At 38.4% G+C, this 16,724-nt stretch overlaps 1 protein-coding gene and 1 non-coding gene across 2 annotated transcripts in view; both read right to left on the bottom strand.

Annotated features, from left to right (window-relative positions):
- LOC122889975 (LRP2 binding protein) overlaps positions 1-16,724 on the bottom strand; it is a 40,052-nt gene that overhangs the window by 4,996 nt on the left and 18,332 nt on the right. The window contains exons 3-7 of the mRNA XM_044225607.1: positions 15,684-15,810; positions 14,849-14,961; positions 11,325-11,438; positions 1,077-1,219; positions 890-995 (exon numbers count right to left, since the gene is read on the bottom strand). Coding sequence (XP_044081542.1) covers positions 890-995; positions 1,077-1,219; positions 11,325-11,438; positions 14,849-14,961; positions 15,684-15,810 — 603 coding nt within the window. The remainder of the gene's footprint in view (positions 1-889; positions 996-1,076; positions 1,220-11,324; positions 11,439-14,848; positions 14,962-15,683; positions 15,811-16,724) is intronic.
- On the bottom strand, positions 8,032-8,138 carry LOC122890753. Its single transcript, XR_006381178.1, has one exon. It is a non-coding gene; the product is annotated as a U6 spliceosomal RNA (small nuclear RNA).

Genomic DNA, 16,724 nt, shown 5'->3' with positions numbered 1-16,724 from the left:
AAAGCCATGTGTGGCCACGAGCACATGTGCTCAATGTGCAACTGCAGTGAATTTGAATTAGTTCAAAAAATTATTTCCAAGTAGCTGTTCAGTTATCCAAATTGGGTCTTGGTTGCTATGTGTTTCTTTTAAGTTTGTCCTTAATGCCTCCTACAAGTAGGACTTGGCTCTACATTTCCTTCTCCCTATAGGATTTCTTTGAAAATGTTTCAGTGATTGATGATTAAAGAGATTGTATTTCTGTAAAAATCTTATATGGATTTGATTTGTTACTAGGGTTTTGTTTTGGTTTTGGTTTTGGGTTTTTTTGGTATTTTACTTATTAGCATCATAACTTTTCTCAGGACAAATTGATTTATTCACATGTAAAGGGATTTGGGCTATATTTCAGGATTCTCTTAGCTTTCATGGTATAATAATATTTTGTGTGTGTGGCTTTTTATAGCATGCAAAATTCTCGCACATCTGTGGACTCCTTTTGTAGAGGTGGAGATGAGTAAAGCATGAAATGAGCTTTGAGATACTAAAATGTGAACTTTACATTTTAAAGAATTATAAGAGATCTTTAAAACTAAACACTCATTCTTTACCATCCTCCATTCAAAAAAGAAATAGCAGGGGCGCCTGGGTGGCTCAGTGGGTTAAAGCCTCTACCTTCAGCTCGGGTCATGGTCCCAGGGTTCTGGGATCGAGCCCCGCGTCGGGCTCTCTGTTAGGCAGGGAGCCTGCTTCCTCCTCTCTCTCTTTCTCTCTCTCTCTCTTTGCCTGCCTCTCTGCCTACTTGTGATCTCTGTCTGTCAAATAAATAAATAAAATATTAAAAAAAAGAAATAGCAAAATATTAATCTACATGTGGTGCTAGCATTAAAGACAAATAGAACAGTGTTACCTTTTCTAAGTCTTTAGGCTCTTTTGTTGAATAATACAATCCTAGGATACTTTGAGCCTTCACACTAGCTTTAGGATTTCCATTGTCTGCAGCAAAAAGCCACAGTCTGAAAAAGAAAGGCAAGGTAAGTTATTCTTTGTGTCAGCATTTGGTTAAAAAAAAAAATCTTGTTTTCAGGTAAAACTACCTTTCAGCTTCCTCATCTGATTGTTTGATGCCTTTCCCTTCATAATAAGCTCTTCCAAGGTTGTAGGCAGCTGCAAACTGTAAGTGCCTTGCTTTGGGACATGGAGAATCAACAATTTTCTTCATATATTCCACTCCTTTTTCCTTCCACAAAGGAAAAGAACAAACAAACAAAAAACCTAGTTTTTAGTTTTATCCAAACTAAATTCTTTCTCCCAATAATATTGTAAAGTGTTCACCCTCTGACATGATGTTTGCTCTCATGACTCTGTGCCCAGACAGGATGGCTGTGCTTTAGTCTGCAGAGCTGGAAAGAAAAGAGGGACGGAGGGAGGGAGGGGAGATACGTCTACTGAGTAGGCATTCCCAGAGTTCCAGGATATAAGGCATTTCCCTCACTCTATAGCTTTCAGAGTTGTATTATGTTTCAATATGGTTTCCTTTTTTCTCTCCTCCTTCCTACCTTATTGCCCTTATTCTGCATGGGCACAGTTTTTAGTACTTATCAAAATACAGGAATATCTGTAACTTCTTCCACATTTATAATTAGAGTACATTTGTGAGCCCTAAACACTGTTTTCTCTCTTTAAGCACACCAAGTATGCTCAGTGATAATTTACATCCAATATGCTAATCTTCATATGATATCTACTTAGTCCAAAGAGCACAAGAAGACACTGCCCCCTCCAGAAATCCATCAGACACAAATTTTCAAACATCACTCCAAAAAAGAAAATGTTTGACCATCAAACACATTGCTTATACACTACATTCTAGCTTTCATCCTTCCCTGCTCTCTCCAAGTTCTGTTGCTGGCTGAACACCACAATAATAGAAAATAAAGATGTTTGCCTTCTAGTGAGTCCCAATTTATAAGGATTTATTTTTGTGAATGTGTCACATGGGTATTTGCTTTTTCCCCCAAACTTAATAGTAAGAGGGAGCTTACTGGTTAGTCAAGTGATGTGATTGTGTAAATCCTTCCACAGATAGCAATGTCTATCTGGAGCAAACATTAAAAAATAACCGACTTTTTAAAGTAGGTTCCAAAAAAGCCTCCCAACTTTTTAAAGACACTGGAAAGTTTACCAGAGGACACAAAAGTTGAGAGATTATTCTTTTTTTTTCTTAAATTAACCTATAATGTATTATTTGTCCCAAGGGAACAGGTCTGTGATTCATCAGTCTTACACATTTCATGGCACTCACCATAGCACATACCTGCCCCAATGTCCATAACCCAGCCATCATCTCCCTACCTCCCCACCCCACAGCAACCCTCAGTTTGTTTCATGAGATTAAGAGTCTCCTACGGTTTGTCTCCCTCCCGATCCCATCTTGTTTCACTTTTTCCTTCCCTACTGGAGAGATTATTCTTAAAAACTGCAAATAGAAGGGATCCACGAAGTTTAGTGAACCCCAGGCTGGATAAACACAAAGTACCTTTCCTAGGCATACATCATAGTCAACCTGCTGAAAGCCAAAGAAATTTTGAAAGCAGATAAAAATGACACATTAAATACAGGAGAACAACTACATAATTAGTATTCAGAAGACTAAAATCACACTGTGCATCTTTTCTGACTACAACAGTATGAAACTAGAAATAAATCAGAAGAAAAAAGGGTGGGGAAGACACATGGAGGTTGTAAATAACACAATACCAAACAACCATGGGTCAACAAAGCAAAGAAGAAATCAACAAAGTATGTGGAGACAAATGAAAATGAAAACACAATATCCCTAAATATTGGGACACAGCAAAGACAGTTCTAAGAGGAAAATATGTAGTGATACAGGCCTATGTCAAGAAACAAGAAAAAAGCTCAATCTAACCTTACACCTAAAGGAACTAGAAAAAGAAAAACAAAGCCCAAGGTTTGTAGAAGGAAGAATAAAGATCAGAGTAGAAATACATACAAGACTGAAGAAAAATGTCGATGAAACCAAGAGCTAGTTCCTTGAAAAGATAAACATATGCCAATAAATTGAACAACCTTGAATAAATTCCTAGAATCATCCAATCTTCTGAAACTAAATCAAGAAGAAATTAAAAATCTGAACATTACTAGTAATGAAATTTAATCAGTAATCAAAACACTAACAAAAAAGTCAAGGAACAAATGGCTTCACAGGTAAATTCTACCAAACATTTAAAGAAGAGATAATACCTATCCCCCTCAAACTATTCCAAAAAAATAGAAGAGGAAGGAAACTTTCCATGTACATTCTGTGATGCTAGCATTAACTGATACAAAAACCAGACAAAGACACCATAAAAAAACTGCAGACTAATATTCCTGATGAACATAGATGCAAAAATCCTCAACAAAATATTACCAAACTGAATCCAACAATACATTAAATCAAGTGGGATTTATTCCAGGGATGCAAGGATGGTTCAATATTCACAAATCTGTGTGATAACATCACATCAGCAAAACAAAGGATAAAAATCATATGATCATCTCAAGAGACACAGAAAAAACATCTGGTAGAACTCAACATCCATTCATGATAAAAACTCTCAACAAAGTAGGTTTAGAGGAAGCATACCTCAACACAATAAAGGCTATATATGAAAACTCCACAGCTAACATCTTACTCGCTGGTGAAAAACAGAACTTTTCCCCTAAGATCAGGAATAAGACAAGGATGCCCAGTCTTACCACTTTTATTCAACATAATACTGGAAGTTCTAGCCTTAGCAATCAGATAAGAAAAAGAAGTATTTATTTTTTAAATAAGCAAACTGTCACTGTTTATAGATGACAATGATACTATATGTAGAAAACCCTAAAAACTCCACAGAAAGCTACTGGAAGTCATAAATTAAGTCAGTAAAGTTTCAGGATATAAAATTAATACTCAGAAATTAGTAGTATGTCTACATTCTAATAACAAAGTAGCAGAAAAAGAAATTAAGTAACTCTCATTTACATGGGTCACCTGGGTGGCTCAGTTAGTTAAGCCTCTGCCTTCGGCTTAGGTCATGATCTCAGGGTCCTGGGATTGAGCCCTGTGTCAGGCTTCCTGCTCAGTGGGGAATCTGCTTCTCCCTCTGCCCTCCTCCTCCACTCCCACTCATGCTCACTCTAAAATAAAATCTTAAAAAAAAACTCTAAAACTTCCAATTACAGTTGCACCAAAGATAATAAAGTACATAGGAATAAACTTAACTAAAGAGGTGGAAGACCTATACTGTGAAAACTATAAAACACTGATTAAAGAAATTGAAGATGACATAAACAAAATGGAAAGATATTCCACACTACTGGGTTGGAAGACAACATTGTTAAAATGTCTGTCTTACCCAAAGCAGTCTACAGATTCAGTGCAATCCCTATCAAAATACCAACAACATTTTTCATAAAAGTAGAACAAAAAGTACTAAAATTTGCATGGATCCACAAAAGACCCTGAATTGGCAAAGTAGTCTTGACAAAGAGCAACAAAGCTGGAGATATCTTAATTCCAGATTTCAAGGTATACTACCAAAGCTATAGTAATGAAAACAGTATGGTATTGGCACAAAAATAGACACAGAGATCAATGGACAGGAGATAGAGCCCACTAGTAAACCCACAATTATATGGTTAATTAATCTGACAAATGAAGCAAGAATACACCATGAGAGAAAGACAGTCTCTTCAATAAATGCTACTGGGAAGAGCAGATAGTTACATGTAAAAGAATGAAATTGGACCACTTTCTAACACCACACACAAAAATAAAAAGGTCCAAAGACTTATATGTGAGACCTGAAACCATAAAATTCCTAGAAAACAGGCAGTATTTTCTCTGACGTTGGCCATTAGAACATTTTTCTAGATAATGTCTCATAAAGCTAAGGAAACAAAAGCCAAAATGAACTATTGAGACTACTTCAAAATAAAAAGCTTTTGTAGCACAGTGAAGGAAACCATACCAAAAGAAAAAAGCCAAAAATCTACTGAATGGAGAAGTTATTTTCAAATGGTATAGCTGATAAGCAGTTAATATCCAAAATATATAAAGAACTTACCCAACTCTGTCATATACACAAATCCAACTAAAAATGGGCATAAGACCTGAATAGCCATTTTTCCAAAGAAGACCTAAAGATGGCCAACAGACAAATGGAAAGATACCCAACATCCCTCATCATCAGGAAAATGCAAATCAAAACTACAATGAGCGGGACACCTGGGTGGCTCAGTTGGTTGGACGACTGCCTTTGGCTCAGGGCGTGATCCTGGAGTCCCGGGATCGAGTCCCACATCAGGCTCCCAGCTCCATGGGGAGTCTGCTTTGCTCTCTGACCTTCTCCCCTCTCATGCTCTCTCTCACTGTCTCTCTCTCTCAAATAAATAAATAAAATCTTCTGCCTATTTAAAAAAAAAAAAAACTACAATGAGCTATCACTTCACACCTGTCAGAATGGCTAAAATAAAAAAGACAAGAAATAAGAAGTGTTGGTGAGGATATAGAGAAAAAAAAAAACATTTGTGCACTGTTGGTGGGAATGCAAACCGGTGCAGCCATTGTGGAAAACAGTATGTAGGTTCCTCAAAAAAATAGAAATACCGTATGGTTCAATAATTCCACTATTGGGTATTTACCAAACCTAATGAAAATAGTAATTTGAAAATATATATATGCCTCTGCATTTATTGCAGAATTATTTACAAAAACCAAGATATGGAAGCAACTTACATGTCCACAGATAGATGAATGGATAAAGAAGATGTGGTGTATATGTATTTGTATGCACACACACACCTTAAATTAATACAATGTTATATGTTAATTATATCTCAATAAAAATGGCAGGGGCAAAAATAGTAGTAGTGAGTGACTTCTCATGGGAATTAATGAAGGCCAGAAGATTTGAGAACAGCATTTTTATTTTTATTTATTTATTTATTAAGGTTTTATTTATTTATTTGACAGACAGAGATCACAAGTAGGCAGAGAGGCAGGCAGAGAGAGAGGAGGAAGCAGGCTCCCCGCTGAGCAGAGAGCCCGATGTGGGGGTAGATCCCAGGACCCTGAGATCATGACCTGAGCTGAAGGCAGAGACTTTAACCCACTGAGCCACCCAGGCGCCCCGAGAACAGCATTTTTAAAATGTGGAAAAGAAAAACTCGACCAGCAAAAAAATTCATAAAAAATGAAGGCAGATTAACAACATTTTTAGATTACCAAAATCAGAGATAATTCATTATCTGCAAACTGTATGATAAGAAGTGCCCTTCAAAGGAAATTCTTCAGGTTGAAAGGAAAAGAACATAGTGCCAGATGTCTACACAGGTTGATAGGAAGGAATAAAGAGTTCCAGAAGTGGTAAGTATGTAACAAATAGAAAAGGATACACACACACATATATATACATATGTGTACCTAATTGTTTTCCTCCTAGTATCTTCAAAAGATATGACTAGAGCAAAAATTACACTTTTATCTTTGGGGATTTATAATATAATATAAATTTAAGAAGTATACCATGACAACACTAAAGATTGGGGGTAGGTGGGTAAATGAAAGCACACTTATTCAAGGTTCTCTTGTTTTACCTGAAGTAATTCTATATAAACTCCATGTAAATTGTGATAAAAGTGCCATACTATAATCTCTAGAGCAACTATCAGAAAAAATATGACTAGAAAATAAGTTCAAAAGGCAATCAAATTGTTTCATCACCATTTCTCACTGAGTTGAAATAGCAATTTTATGATGTGCTAAATACTCCTATATCTGTGTACATCTGTTTCTGGACTCTTGTTCTTTTGCTCTTTGCCTTATTCCTGAACAAAACCCAGAAACTACATTGCTTTAAGTACCACGGACATATATTTGGCTTTTTGCTCCTTCATATGAATTTTTTAATCAGCTTGCCACATGCCATAAAGAAATCTCATAGGGAATTTTATTCTGATTACATTTAATACGCCAAGTTAAATCTGGGGAGTGGTTAGAGGTAAGACTTAGGAAAGTGGTGTCTCTGGGAAACCAGCGCTGCTGCCTGATGAGAGACAGTGAATTTCATAAGCTCCTGCAGTCTGGCACTGAATTACACTCCAATGTTTACTGCCTGATGCTATGGAAAATATCTAAAAACCTTTTTCGGATTCTATGAAATAGGAAGAGAAAGGCTACATAGGTAAACTTGTCCGCACCACAATTTTATCTCAGCCAAAAATTTGGTTGCTTTACCCGTTTTCCCCCAGTGCTATTTCCAGGTTGCATTTGTAGCTTCCTCAGATACGGCAGTGTGTGTGATCGTTATCTCTGTGGGGGTAATAACGACCTGTGAATGCTCCCTGAAGAAAACGGTTCAAATCTACCGCACAAAGTATATACAGTTCAACCAGCCTCTGGACCAAATAAGTATCAAGAACAACTTGGTAAATTAATAAAAGCAAGCAATAAAAATTAAAAGAGTGGGCTCTTTGGCCCTTTACTGCAGGTTAAGAGTATAATCAAGCTAACATTGTCCCGCTAGGTGAGGAGGGACCTGCAGAGGCCATCTTTACGCTCCTCTGGCCTCCATATGTAATCACATTTGAGCCATTCTGTTTGGAGTTGCCCTATGCCAACCCATTGAATCTGCTAACCTTCTGGCTCCTCCACTTCTTCATGTTCTTAATTCCCATATTTTCAGCTGATTCTGTATCTGTGACCATACTCATTTCTTTGTTCCTGTTTCCCTCTTTGGCCTTCTCTGCCTACTCAGCTGCACTCAAGCAGCTGAGCATGGTCCTTCTTTAAACCCGTGATCACACATTTCAGAGCGTGCTCTCCGCCCTGGCAAACAGTACTATCAATTTGTCTCATCAATTATCTGGCCCACTTACCTGGTAGAGAAGATACAATTTCAGACTTTATCCTTTCTCTTCACACTTCCACTGCTCCCTGCCCTTTCCCTCATTCTCAGTTCATGGCTTCACCTTTTTAAAATTTTTATATTTTTATTTAAAAAAATGGAGCAGTTCATGACTTTGTATGTCATCCTTGTACACAGAGACTATGCTAATTTTTTCTGTCCTTCCAATTTTAGTACACATACTGCTGAAGCAAGCATATGGCTTCACTTTCTGCACTAAGAAAACAGAAAATCAAGAGAAACACCAAATCCGTGAATTTACCCAGCTCATCCTTTTTTCCCTCTATACTAGATCTCGTGTATTGACTTACAAATATACTGTGGCATCTCTGTTCTAGGGGGATGCTCCCTCGAGTCCATGATCCCTTTGTTATTGCATATGCATCTGTTCTGCTTTATGGTGAAACTCAGTGCTTCTGTCTGCCTTCTCACCTGCCGTTGTCTCCCCAGCCCCCTTTGGCTTGTGTCCCTTACCATTCCACTGCAAAGACTGGTCAGTCTGTCCAATGAGATGCATCTTAATGTGCCTAATTGTAAGTGCTCAGTTTCCATTAAACTCACCACAGCAGAATTTGAGACAGATGATCGATCTCTCTCTCTCTCTCTCTCTTTTTGGTAAAGATTTTATTTATTTATTTGAGCGCATGAGAGGGGGGAGGGTCAGAGGGAGAAGCAGGCTCCCCGTTGAGCAGGGAGCCCGATTTGGGGCTGGATCCCAGGACCCTGGGATGGACCCTGAGCTGAAGGGAGATGTTTAACCAACTCAGCCTCATGTTGTTCCCTCCATCCGAATGCCAGTCCTGACCTTATGAGCTGTTCTTGTGTCCTGAGCGTCGGCACCTGTCAGTGGCTCTGTGAAAACAAGTCCTGCCTTGTGCCTAGCACACACACCTGTCTCCGTCCAGGACTCACAACTGCACTCATATTTTTCCTCAGACTATGCGCTCCTCTTCATACTGACCTTTGCTTCCCCAAGCATCTCAGACTCTTCCTGCCTCCTAAATGTTTGTGGAATGAAGGAGTGAGTAAAGAATACAATGAATCCAACTAAACTAGAGCTGGGTAAGTCACAAGAGTACACACCTCGGGGATGGTAGAGCAGGTGCTCACGGCGCGAAAAACAGAGACGGATATTTTTTAAGCTGCTTTTGTGTCCTTTAAGGCAACTCCATTGATGACGATGACCCCCGTGAATGGTACCAGTGCACAAAGAAATGCCACTGTCTTAAGTGGTAGGATCTGTGTGTGTTTTAAGCATCGGGTTTGTAGGTGATCTAGAGGTGAGTTCAAAGGACCTGAGAAATGCTTACTTATCTAGGGAGAGACAGGCAGTTGGTGGTATGGATCTCAGCAGGAGGCTCTGGTGTGAAGACAACAATCTGGACGTCTTTGTAAAGTCTAGGGAGTGTTAGCCATGGGGCAGGATGAGCTGAGAGAGTAAGTGGGGGCAGCAGAGGCCTAGGTTCTTCTTCTTTTTTTTTTCCCTCAAAGATTTTATTTATTTATTTGACAGAGAGATCACAAGTAAGCAGAGAGGCAGGAAGAGAGAGCATGGTCACCCAGGTGCCCAGGGACCTAGGTTCTGACATACTTCAACACTTAGAAGAGAAGTAGCTAGCAAAGGACAGGGGAGGCTATGAAGAGATGAAGAGGGAAAGTTGTATTCCAGACACATACAAGGTTTGATGGAAGATTGGGGCACCTGGGTGGCTCACTGGTTAAGCATCTGCCTTCAGCTCAGGTCATGATTCCAGGGTCCTGGGATCGAGTCCCGAACTGGGCTCACTGTTCAGTGGGGAGTCTGCTTCTCCTCCTTCTGCTGCCTGCCACTCCCCCTGCTTGTGCTCTATCAAATAAATAAATAAATAAAACCTTTAAAACAGCAACAAAGAACCCCCCAAACAGTAGAAGATGATGGTAAGAGTTTTTTAAAGCATGGGAGAGAATCTTAGATACCAAGAGGAAGATGTTTCAAGAGGGGTATGGTCAACTGTGTTCAACTCACAGTAAGGCCAATGTAGTCCTGCATTCGACATGTTACTGTGTTTTTAACAGGCTAAATTATAAATTGTTTAAAATAAAATATCTTGTATTTAATGGAAATATTCATTTTTTCATCATTTACTTATTTCATGTGCTACGGTTACAAAAGAGTACAAATGAAGAATTTCAGGAATTAAAGTGTAGTCCCCATTGTTAACTTTATACAACACAAAGTCAGGAAAGAAGACACGTGCCATCCTTTAGAAGTTATTCAGTCTCTTGACAACTCTGGGAGTTAGGTGGACGGGTTTTATCTTGTGTGCTGCCTCCAGTGGATTGAATTGGTAATGTCACCTTCAAGCTATGTATTGATAAAAGTCCTGAGCTATGTCTGGATTCAACTATTAAGGGGGCTGTGATCAGTTATCCAGGATGGCCAAGGGTGTGGGGAAATGACAGAGGTATCTCTAACTTAGGTTTATTTGTCCTCATTTTACAAATGTGGAAACTGGAGTCCAGAAATAATCTCCCCAAGACCATACTGCTTATAAGCAGTGAAGTGAAGATTTGAAAGCCTGTGACTTTTCACAAATTGTTAATAGACCATTATGGATAGAACAGTTTTGCTAGTGAACACAGAGAGATGAACTTCTGAGCATCTCTGAAAAATTTAAAAGTAAATTCCCAATCTTTATTTGATAGTATGTGAAATTTCCTTGTAAGATGAGACATAATAAATAAATAAATAATAAAGCCCATAAGGAATAGAAAAAATTATAAAACTAATCTCCAAACCTCATAGCTCAGTTTATTCTTTATTTTATCTTCAAGCATGCATAAATAAATGAGGTCTAAAATATTGATACACATCAATTATGCAGGTATTTAAATAATAATATATATTTATTGACAAAGAGAAGGACATTCAAAATACATTGTTAGGAGAAAAAGATATAAAAAACATATATAGTACAGCCCTACACTGAAAAAAATGTACACACACACACACAAATATATATATATATATACAATTTTTTGCATGGGTTAATACATGGAAGCATATACTTTAAAATAATAACCAGGGTCATATTTGACAGTAGAATTTGGTGATCCTAATTTGCTTATTTTCTAACTTTCCCCATGGAATAATTTTTTAAAATAAAGGAAAATATTTTAAAACAAAAGTGTTATTGACAGTCAGTGTTAGCAAGGAGGGGGTGAAAAGAAATTTTGTGTTTCACATAAATGTAAAAATGACTACTTCTATACCTTAAATACTAAAAGGATAGATATTATTAAAGTATAAGTATAGAAATATATTATTAAAATATAATTTTAATTCTATCAAATAATCCGTTAACTATGAGATCTTTAGATACCGTAAACAAAACAGTAACTTACAGCATCTGTAGGTGTCCCCAGCCCATCATAATACATCACTCCTAGCTGGTAAGTTGCTTGATGGTCTTTCTCCTTGATTTCTTCAAACTGTTCTAATGCTTCTTCATACCATCCCTAAAAGCTCCCAGGAAATATTGAATTACTTTCATTATTACCTTAAAGTAATCCCAAATACTTAATTCCCACTTAAATCTGGCTAGGAGCACCAAATATAACAAAAGACGGCATCAAATTTATGGAATTTGCAAGTATGGCATCGACAATAGTCAGCGCACTATAAAATCAATTAAATAGACGTGAATATGGCAACTGAGGGTGACCAGAAGGAATCTGGGTGAGATTTCTCTTTTGCTTTCACTCTTACTTTCGGATATGCCAAACTTCTCTTGAAATGATAGCTCAGCCCTCTTCAATCCATCCTACCATAAACCCTTCACCACTTCTGGAGTCTGAGAAACTTCAGAGCTGGGGCCAGAGCATCAGAGAAAATGTGAACATCAGGATATTCACTATTATTAAATATCCACTACTTGGATGGCTCATGTCCTCCAGGGTTGCAGTTCTCCAGCTAGGGAGAAGACATGGAACAACAAATGTGATTCTCTAAAATTATCTCCCAGGCTTCCTTTGGAAACCTACATGTTTTAAGGCTCCTCAACATTGCTATGATCTGATGCTATGGTGTGAGGGACTAATGGGGCTGATATCTTACTCCACAAGGGAAAATGTCTGTACTAAAGACTGAATCCTTTGTAATCATGGAAAGAAAGTCTGTTACTAAACTGGAAAGTTATTACTTAGGGAGAGCAGACCAGAGAAAAGCAACTTCTGGAAGGCACAACAGCCACTGAAATCCTTTTTTCATAAACTATAATGAATCAACAAATTGACAAACCAATTAAAACTGCACCAAAATACTAAGAAATACTGATTTTAAAGAACACATAATAATGAGTTAATAACCTTTCTGGCTAATGATTGGCCTAGATGTGAGGGAGCTGGAAAAGTTAGAATATGCTATAGGAAGAAAGAGAAAGGAGGTCCTTTTAATTTTCATGATTTTTAATACCATCTACATGCTGGAAAATCTCAAATATATATTTTCAACCCAGACTTCTCCTTGGAGACCTAGACTCTTAATGTGTAAGTTTCTACTTTGAAACCTGTCTACATAGATGACAATGGACATCCGAAACACCATGTGTATGAAACCTGAACTCTTGACTATCTTCTCAATAGTCACCCTCCCCATTCCTCTACTTTTCAGTCCATGATGCTATTATTTGTGTTTCCAAAGTAAATCCAAGGACCCAGCTTCCACTGCACCATTCTGGTCAAGACCAGCATCCTCTCTTGCCTGAAGTAGTATGATTTCCCCCTAAACTAGTCTTGGTTTCATGCCTGCTTTCTAATCTGTTCATCATGGACTCAAGACACTTGAGTATTATTATATTATATACTATTATATATACTAATATATTATTATATTATATATTATATACTATTATATATTCTAATATATTATTATATTATATATTATATAATATTATATATTATAAGTAATATATAATATTATTTTATTGGTTTTCTTATTACAATTTAAACAAAACTCGTCTAAAGCCATTCTCTGCCTTGCTTGTTACCACATTGGTCTCAATTTCTAGAGCTCACAGAGCACGCCCTCATCTCTGAAACATTGCATTTTCTCCCCTTTGCCTGGAATGCACTTGCACTGGGCTGTTTGCACTGCTCATTTCATTTTCTTCAAATTAGTTTCTTTCTTTCTTTCTTTCTTTTTTAAAGATTATTTATTCACTGGAGAGAGCATGAACGAGCGAGAGCAGGAACAACGGGGTGGGTGAGAAGGAGAGGGAGAAGCAGACTCCCTGCTGAGCAGGGAACCCGATACAAGACTTGATCCTGGGATCCGGAATCATGACCCGAGCTGAAAGCAGACACTTAACCAGCAGAGTCACCCAGGTGACCCACTTCAAATTAGTTTTTTTTTTTTTAAAAAGATTTTATTTATTTATTTGTCAGAGAGAGAGGGAGAGAGAGCAAGCAGAGGCAGAAGCAGGCTCCCCGCCGAGCAAGGAGCCCGATGTGGGACTCGATCCCAGGACGCTGGGATCATGACCTGAGCCGAAGGCAGCTGCTTAACCAACTGAGCCACCCAGGCGTCCCTCAAATTACTTTTAACCACAGGTCTTTCCACCCTCTCCCTAAGTTAATCTCTTAACTTACCCAGTTAACTGCTCTCATAGTACTCCTTCTTATTTGTAATGATGTATTCATTTATTTCCTTCCCCTCGTAGACTAAGTTTCATGAAATGGGGACTATTCTGGTCCCCTCATCATGATATGGTCTGAACTTAGCATAATAATACTTAACACCTATAAAACACATATTAGGTCCCAGGCCCTGTTAGTAATACTTCTACAATGAATACATCCTTACAGTGGCTCTAGGAAACACACATTACCCACCTTTTACAGACGAAGAAACTGAGACTCTAAGAGGTAAAGTCTTTGTGTCCAAGGCTGCACAGTTAACAAGTACTAGGAATCAAACTACCTGATGCCCCAAGCTGAGAGATCATTCTCTTAACCTATGCTAGCCTCATGGTGACAGGTGCATGATGAGCCCTCAACAAATATTTGTTGTCAGAAGGAATGATGGGGCAATCAGATTTAGGGGTAAGTGGGATAGAGGTTAATAGCTGCCCAAATAGTCAGTGAGTGGTGAAGGGATTGGAGACAGCTGGTCTATTTCCACATGTCCCCGTGGGGGTCAATGAAGGACTGCTGTTATATATATTATATGTTTTACACAGTTTCGCCTACATCTGTGCCTCAGGATGCCTCAGTGTAATGTGGAGAAAGAGGGCAGCTAACCTCCTACCTCTGGAGAGGAACATATGAAGCCCCTAAGTGCTAGGTAAGAATCAGGGTCTTTAGTTGTTCATATGAAAAGAATTTATAAATGATATTATTTGGGGCAAAAACATAAAAGTGATATTTTTAATTTCTAATGTGAGAATGGATTATATACCAGAATGACTCCTATAAATGACTTTTATTAGAATGACTTTTATGGAGGAAGGTCAAATATCTCCTTAATCTTGTACTTAAAGCCATAACCATACTTATGGAATTTACCAGAATTCCCTCTGCATAAAGGAACTCTACAGGAAATTTTGCAATGAGGATCCAACAGCAGCATTATATGAAATGAAAACTGGGAAAAATGAAATAGAAAAAAAACAGAGAGGGAGGTAAACCATAAGAGGCTCTTACCTCTATGGGACAAACTGAGGGTTGCTGGAGGGAAAGGGGATGGGGGGAGGGAGTAACTGGGTGAGGGACATTAAGGAGGACACATGATGTAATGAGCACTGGGTCTTCTATGCAACTGATGAATCACTAAATTGTACCCCTGAAACTAATAATATGCTATATGTTAACTAAATTGAACTTAAATACATTTTGAAAAATGAGAAGAAAAACCAAGCAGGAAATAATACCTCTTCAAAATATAGTTGGCCTCGGAGGAAATATGCCATAGCATCCCCTCTTCTTATTCTTTCCTTCAAGAGCTGCAATGCCTTATCCACCAAATTCTCATGGCTGTAATGATCTGGTTTTAAAAAGGTAAAGAATTCCATCTTTATCCCTATAATATGAATTTCCACTCTTGAAGTCATGAATTATATAGAACTCATCTGGCACTGTTTATACTAGTTTCCTTCCTGGTTCTCATTTATAAAACTGGCCTCCTTAGCTCAAGGGAAAAAGATGATGACAGCACCTAACACTGCACCTGGTATAATCATAAAATATGTGTTGATTGGTTTCCAAGCCCACCTGGTTTACTAATGGGAGCTTGAGCACCACAGAGCTCCCAGAGCACCCAGAGCTTTGCCAGGGTAGGCAAAACTACCCTGTGGATGAGTGAAATTCTTAATTTGAGCCTTAATTAGATCTACTCTAACCAAATGAGCTAGTGCCATTCTCAATTTAATATCTGTAAATCTATGGAAACAAAATGGTAGCTTTCAGTGCCAATTTGAAGTAAAGTGTGGCATTGTTTTCTTTAACAGAAGTGGCATCTGGCTTCTATTTTGCAGAAGGGTGTCCTAAAGTCTTAAGAGTAAAATCAGGATTGGAATCTAATTATGAGACTTCGCCACTGAGGATTGGTTACCAGGTGAGCAGCGATTTCTCAGATTCCTGCAGGAAAGCTAGAAAGGATTAGAAAGTTAACCAGTTCCTTCACAGCAGTTAAGGCTCCTATTTCTTGTCTTTTTCGCTCTGGTGTACAGAACTGACTTTTAGTGAGAATAATATCAGAATTTGTACCAGTCTTTTCCTTCCTCCATTGGAAGAATTTTGGGTTCTTAGCACCATACCGGGATAGAGAGGTATAAAAGGGGTTCTTGGGCAACTTTTCACTGGTCAACTTCATCCTGTTTCCACAATGTGTATTCTGTAAACAAGAATAAAAAAAACAAGATGGTAGAAATGTCTTCCTGCAAAATGCAAAAAGATTCCACTCTCAGTTGGCACTCATAAAATGCAGCCTCCCCACATTTGCCTAGGGATGGGGCAACAAACTACAAGCTCAGGGATGTGCACATTCTTTCTGAGGAAACCAGGGCCATCCATAGCTAGGAGAGGCACAAGAATCCTCCATTTTATTTCCACAGCGTGGGATGAAAGAGGAGGGCCATTGGCAAGTCCTCACTACCTGTGAGTTCACATCTGCAGTGGCTTGTGTTCACGACACCTGCCACTCACAGGAACTGGGAACCCTGCCCATAGGCAGAGTTCTTGTGCACTGGTACTTTGCCTCCTTACTGAAGCTCATGATACTCATTCATTTCAAACTAAAGCATTTGTCTGTTTTACCTGGGAACACACTTTATTTTAGCTGTGTTGTTCAGTTTTATCTTCTCGTCTGCATTGGATTGCCATGTTATAAGATGGATCAGAGTCGAATGGACAATCAAAGCCTTCATATAAAATGTAGAGGCCACCTCATTGGGGATGAAGGAGTCCAGGTTGGCCCAGGCTGAGGGTAGTGAGACAGCAAACTCAGTTGTTGCTATGCTTTTTTTGTTTACTCCTTGGTGTTCTACGGTTACAGCTGACTCCAGCCAATCAGGGACAAGCTTCCAGTAAAGGTTGCTGATTGGTGGTGAGGAAAAGAACTCAAGAGACCTTTAATGTGATTGGAAAGCGGCATTTATGCTATTATGTGAAACGATTTGGGGCAATAAATTGTTTCATTAATAAGAATGAAGTGCAGAAAAGGGAGATGATTCAGGATGGGGGGGGGAACCACTGCAGTATCTTTGTCATTTTGAAAAAGAGGCATTTAATCTTTTAAAAGGTCAACTT

This window comes from Neovison vison, chromosome 11 (assembly GCF_020171115.1).
Source record: "Neovison vison isolate M4711 chromosome 11, ASM_NN_V1, whole genome shotgun sequence".
Lineage (NCBI taxonomy): Eukaryota > Metazoa > Chordata > Mammalia > Carnivora > Mustelidae > Neogale > Neogale vison.
Note: the sequence above shows the minus strand (reverse complement) of the source record. Positions and strands in the feature narration are given on the sequence as shown.